Genomic DNA, 6,224 nt, shown 5'->3' with positions numbered 1-6,224 from the left:
CTTTTTGTCTTGCTTTCTTCTGCCTCTTAACTCTTAACACCTTCTTGCTCTAGCTGTCAGATAGATTGGCACAAAGGGAAGGATGTCACAGTGAAAACTATTAAGAAGAAGCAGAAGCATAAAGGCCGTGGCACTGTTCGCACTGTTACCAAACAGGTCCCCAATGACTCTTTCTTCAATTTCTTTAATCCTATCAAAGGTGAGATCACCCAGAAATAAACACACAATATGTTGCAAATTTCTTCTGAAATGTAAATGTCAGTAAGTCGGAGTAATTACTCTTACTTCTTTCAACAAATGTGTATGCATCTCACACACCAGTAACGATTTAAACTCAAAACTCTGCTCTGTTAGTGTTGTACTCATGTTGTATACAGAATCCTTGAGAAAACAGAGGGAGAGCCACATACAAATGCACCTGCTCCACAGTACAGCAACATGCATGTCACATGGTTTTAGCATTTGTCACTGCATAGAGCTGAATTCAGCAGCAGATGGCGCCCGAAACCTATACCATGTACAGTCACTAAGCAGTGTGTGGGTGGCACCTGTAGCCTGGCTGTTGCTCACTGGAGTTGGACTTAGTACACAAAGCTATGCTCACTCATATTTGTAACTTTGGTTTTATTATTTCCTGATCATCTTAGACCGCTAATAAAAGCACAGTCTGTCTAGCCACTGTCTTAAATTATCTTAGACATTATGGAGCTGCATTGGAAATAATTCTTAAGTACTAAGTCTACTTTTCACATGTCTTTCAAGAATAAATGTATCAAAGAGAACTGAAAGAATAAATTAAGAAGCAGTAGTAAAAGTGGACAAATCACAAATGCAGTACTCAGAGTGGAGGAAATACCAAAGATTAATTGAAGGAAACACTTTTAGTTGTGTTCAACAGAATAACAAATGTTACATTATATAATAACTGTGTCTAATGCTAGTTTATTTGCATGATAAAACTAAAACCTTAGTACATAATGTAACATTACTGGTGCAGTGCAACAGCGACATATCATTTAAGTCGGATACCTTGAAATGAATAATCCTCTTTCAGAGTATCAGTAAGGAAGTATATACTTTTATTTAATGTCTTTTGTGTTTAGTCAACTTGCCTCTCTGACATGTCTGGTCTCATTCTGACTTTGAGAAGTTGACCTGATCACTCACTGGCTGAGCAAATGTTTCACAGGTTCAGTCATGCCTCAGTATATGACTGGTGAATATAAATAGCTCTGTCACGTGGATTCAGGTGTGTAGCTCCAGGGCTGGGATGTCCATTAATTCCTTGATCATGTGATAACCCACACAAACGGCATGTGACCGAACTGAAGCATGGTCCTCCTCAGACATGTGAAAGGATTTGTCGCGTATTTCTTTACTGGTTGAAGGTTTCATTAGGTGTGCTCACACTGTGATGTGCACAGAACCATCATTCAATGCAGTTTCCCCTATTACTGTGTTGTTGAAGGAGGAGGAGTCAGTTTATTGTCAGGGTGGTGGAGCACAGCTGTTTGCTAATGGCATGTCACTGCATCTGTGGTGTGATCTCAAGTTGTGATGTCATTTATCATAACTATAGTCTTTGCCTTAAATGGACTCTCAGATGTTGATTGAGTTACAGCAAATGCAAACGCCACCCTAGGTGCAACTCAAACATGTAACATCCGCACTGTGACTGTTGACCTAAGTGGTAATTAAAACATGAACCTACCACTTTTCATGACTCCTTTAAAATATATATATTTTTGTAATTTTAAGGAGTGTGTTGAGGTGCTTATTACTTAAATTTACATGTGCTTTCCCTTACAGCTTCACCAGGTGTAGAAATGGTGAGTACAGTGTAGCTTAATTCTTCATAAAGTCACCCCTCATTCTATAGTTTTTCCATTACTGTCTGTCAGATTAGTAGCTGTAGGTCTGTGATATTTCCTAGGATGAAGAGTCTGAGTTCACCCTAGCCACAGACTTTGAGATTGGTCATTTCTTCCGTGAGAGAATAATTCCCAGAGCAGTGCTGTATTTCACTGGAGAGGCCCTGGAAGATGACGAAAGTGTGAGTGTTTCTTTTGTTGGGGGGGGGGGATCTCTCGCACACAAACACAGAAAAGCTTCAATACTCAAGCCACAAGATTGGATGTTTGTAGTAAGGCTGGATATTGATACTGATTTCCTGTTTGATAAATTTTGGTTCCATGAATTTTTATTTGATTTATAAAACTATGTGAACTTCACATTATGGACAAAATTTCATGGATTTATTTTCCACAGAAAATGCAAAACTACTTAAACATGACAAATCAATATTATTTAGGTGCACATGCAAAACAGTTGAGTGGGAATAATAAAAACCCTGCACCACTAACAAGGGTGTCATCCTTACAAATAATTTGAAAATACATGCTATCTCATACAGCTACATACAGCAGCAGATGCTTCAACTAAGTCCACGTCCACTTTAATGATCAGTTTGAGCACATTTGTGACAGAAACTGATTCATCTGCACTGTTTGTGTTGCCATCAGCCTGACACATCTGCAGACAGCTGCTAGCAAGCGTTAGCTCCTTTTTCCACCAAAAGGATATTTTATTATATTTGAATTTCTGTATGCACGTAACATTTAGCACAGTTGTACATGTTTACAGAGAAAATGTGCACATGCAAATAGTGATATCTGGACTTGTAAGAATTGTAATTAATCTGAAACGTGTTTGTTTATTTTTCTCCAGGCCTAGTTTGTAGATTGAATCTTGTGAATGTTGACTGATTTTATTGATGATTTTTGCAGTTTGAAGAGGAGGAGCTGGAAGAGGGTGATGAAGAGGTTGGTTTTGTCAAACGTTTGATCTGAAATCCCACATAGCTGGGACTTTGTTGCACAAGTGTACCACCATACACATTTTCCAAATTGGAATCATGTTTTTTTTTTTTTGTTTTTTTTTTTTTACAAGGGTTTGTAGCATCATGTGGAATTGTCTTGTTTTTGTGTCTCAGGAGCAGGATGAAGAAGGTGATGATGATGATGATGATGATGAGGGAGACTTGGACCCCAAGGTCAGTTTTTATCCTGCGCTTCTTTTTTCTTCATCTTTAATATTTAATTTAAAAAATATATAAAGACAGTTTGTTATCACAAATTGAACTGTTATATCTACTGTGTAATCAAAAGCCACCAAATAAACATTGTATGAAGACTTGTGTTTGTGTCAGTGAGGGTCAACATTCAGACAGCACCCATCGTAGTACAGACTGAAGTGACTGAAACTGGCAGCACTGAGTGAGCCCCTGCCACTGGCGTGAGTCGGCCATCATTATTTAATATACCCTAGATGGTGTCACTGTCTGGTACCTGGACTGAATATACAATTCAGTCCAACTTTGTCTTTTATACTAGCTCACAACAAAATACTGTACTGGTGTCAGTCTGACATACTGCAGTTTGCTAAATATAAGCACACTAATGATGGGTCAGTGTACACAAAGTACACTACCAGTCAAATGTTTGGACTTTCCCATTCAATTCAATGGGAAAACGTGTCCAAATGTTTGACTGGTATTTTGTGTAATATTTTCTTAGCAATTAATTTTACAAAAGGAACTGTGTCAGTTAGTGGTGTAGTACTCGAGTCCAAGGTTTGGACTTGTCCAGATTTTCAGGACTTGTGAATCAATTTGGATTCGAGCACTGACAACTTGGACTCGAGCGTTGACTGCATTCGGACTCAAAAGTTGGAGACAAGGGCTCGAGCATGTTTTTTTTTTTTTTTTTTTTTTTTTTCCCTTTGAGGTGAAGACACCTCATAGTGATACTCGGTCATTTACTGTGTTCTTAATTATTGAGTATCATCACATGTGCAGAGATAAAATTCTCCCTTTGTGTTTGCTTTTTCTGCACTTACTTTCTGAGGCTACAAATACTGTGCAATGACAGCCAGAGAAAGAAGCGTTTGTGTTGGTGTTTAGTTAACATGGTGATGCACCATTATGAGCTGTTCCAGCCTGACAATGTGCATAACATGTCCTGTGATCGGTTTTTGTGGGAGTGACTAAAAATGATGCTTCATTAAGAGCTGGCTGTGTTTTCTCTCTCATGGTACCTGATGGCAGCTCATCGCTTACTCATTTTGCTTCAGGAATTCAGGTTGCTCATTCACCAACCTCAGCAATGTTTTGCTGATGCTCCGTGTCATTTCTGAATCTGACAGTTAAACTTGTGTGTATTGTTGTCTCTCCCTCTCCTGGGCCCCCCTCCATTACAGGCATAATCAGTCATTCTCACCCCATGTATTTCTAGGTAAGGGAGAAATGAGGATGGTGTCCTGCAAACATGCGCTGTCCTCTCCACTGGCTTTGGTTTATTATCCTGGCTGCCTCTCTCTTTCACTACATCCTTAATTCTCTCAGTACTGGGGGGCGTCTAGGATGCCTAACTTGCATCTTGACTTCTGTTTGCCTGTTCCCGTCTTTCCTTTTGTCAGCTGTTGTCCCTCCAGTAGTCCTATCCCAGGTTTCTAACATTGTTCTCTTTGCTCTACCAAACCAGATGCTTCCGTTCTTAAGTGTCAGCTTTCTTCTTAGCTTCTAGTTTCTTGTTAATGCCTAGAGGCTTCATTAGCTTTTCTGTCTTATTTTCTAATGTGGTTCCTCTGTCTATTCCCCACAGAAAGAACAACCCCAGCCTGCTGAATGCAAACAGCAGTAACCATGGTGATCAGGGGAGGTGGAGACCTGCTGTCTATCAAATCAGTTCTTAGCCAATCAACAAGTCCTCCTACTCTTGCAGGTTCTGCCATTTTATAGACTCTCATCTGAACGCAATAGAACGCAAACCAAACTGTGTTTTTACTATGTGCATGACTTGTTTTTCTTTTGTCTTGCACTCATCTCGGCCCATTTAATTCGGTTTCATTTGAGTTAAGAGCGGGAAGTGGCTTGACTCTAAAATGCCATGGCATCACATAGGGACAGTCTTGTTCTTTGGTAAGGTGGAGTAGTTTACTACTGCCAGGAAACTCAGAACATCGTCATCTGGAAAACAGGACAGGAATGGATTTCACGTTTAGTTTCCATGGATATAAATCAGTTACTCAGGGTTTTTTAATGCCATCAAGAGAAGTGATAGTTTTCCAGGAAACTGTTGAACAAGTTTGGCTTAATCTTTCACTGGGGTTGCTGAAGTGTTTTTCTTTTGTTATGGTGTTTTTAAGAGACATGCAATGTATCATTTTGAATTAAATTTACATTTTTTAATGTTTATTGTCATGCCATTGGGTTATTTATTCTGGTGTCATGCAGCTGTATGAGGTGGTGCATTCTGGGAACTTTTTAAGGCCCAGCCACAGTTAGAGGGTCATTGTGTCAAATCTTATTTGAGCTGATTAGGTCATCAAAACACAAATACTGCCAAGTCATTTTTTAACTGATCAAAAAGTCACTGAAGAATTGCATTTTCTGTTAGTATTGCTCACTTTTGCCCAGCTGTCGGGCTTTACAAGCAATTTAACCTGAGCACTTGAGTGGACACTCAACTCTAAGACCATGTGACGGGCATGTGGTTACACCTCAGAAATGTATTGCTCTTCCCTGTTTGCCCAGCCACCCATGAAATCCAAGCATCACATGTAGTCTGAATATTTTTCTCAGTGATGACAGATCTGAGCAGACCCAATGACTACCCCTCAACATTGTGTGGCTGGTTATAAGGTACCACTTCTGGTATATATCTAGTCCTTAACAAATGTCATTCGGACCAGGTGCAGCATGTTCAGATCAAATGGGAATTATGTTGCCAAGGAGCCAAAATGAAAGACAACACACCCTGTCTTTTTTATTAACATGTAACCTAACTCATTGTTTAAAGTTGTTTAAGAGGATATGAGTATTTCTGTTAGTGTCTAATGATTCAGTAGAGTGTCTGTGGAAACAAATGGAGGATGTTGCCAATGTAATATGTGCATATTTAGTTGGATACCTTTGCCTGAGTGACTGGTAATCGATAGCAGCTACAGTGAATAATACCCACCCCTTCTGTCTTTTTAAAAAGAATGATTGTAGATCTTGTTAGACAGATCTCCGAGCCACGGTTGACGCTGTCACATCTATTACATTGGACCGTGTGCTAGCAATGGCCTTAACTGGGTTCTTATTTACAATTTGTTACTTGCGCAATATTTCTTTTCAATTTGTACAGAGTTAAAATATTCTATTAAAGTTGTGAAACATGGAA

The 6,224-nt window shown here is 39.3% G+C and overlaps 1 protein-coding gene across 5 annotated transcripts in view; it reads left to right on the top strand.

The window, feature by feature from the left end:
- nap1l4a (nucleosome assembly protein 1-like 4a) overlaps positions 1–6,224 on the top strand; it is a 14,414-nt gene extending 8,190 nt beyond the window's left edge. For 4 of the 5 annotated variants that reach the window (XM_020613800.1, XM_020613802.1, XM_020613803.1 and 1 more), the window contains exons 9-14: positions 54–199; positions 1,810–1,829; positions 1,934–2,053; positions 2,787–2,822; positions 2,993–3,052; positions 4,662–6,224. In XM_020613800.1, coding sequence (XP_020469456.1) covers positions 54–199; positions 1,810–1,829; positions 1,934–2,053; positions 2,787–2,822; positions 2,993–3,052; positions 4,662–4,700 — 421 coding nt within the window. In that variant the 3' untranslated portion in view covers positions 4,701–6,224. Of the gene's footprint in view, positions 1–53; positions 200–1,809; positions 1,830–1,933; positions 2,054–2,786; positions 2,823–2,992; positions 3,053–4,257; positions 4,293–4,661 lie in introns of all 5 variants that reach the window. The other variant, XM_020613804.1, reaches the window with a different exon arrangement.

The sequence above is a fragment of the Monopterus albus genome, unplaced genomic scaffold (genome assembly GCF_001952655.1).
Source record: "Monopterus albus unplaced genomic scaffold, M_albus_1.0 scaffold138.1, whole genome shotgun sequence".
NCBI classification, from domain to species: Eukaryota; Metazoa; Chordata; class Actinopteri; order Synbranchiformes; family Synbranchidae; genus Monopterus; species Monopterus albus.
The sequence above is the reverse complement of the archived record's forward strand: the minus strand, read 5'-3'. Positions and strand labels throughout refer to the sequence as shown.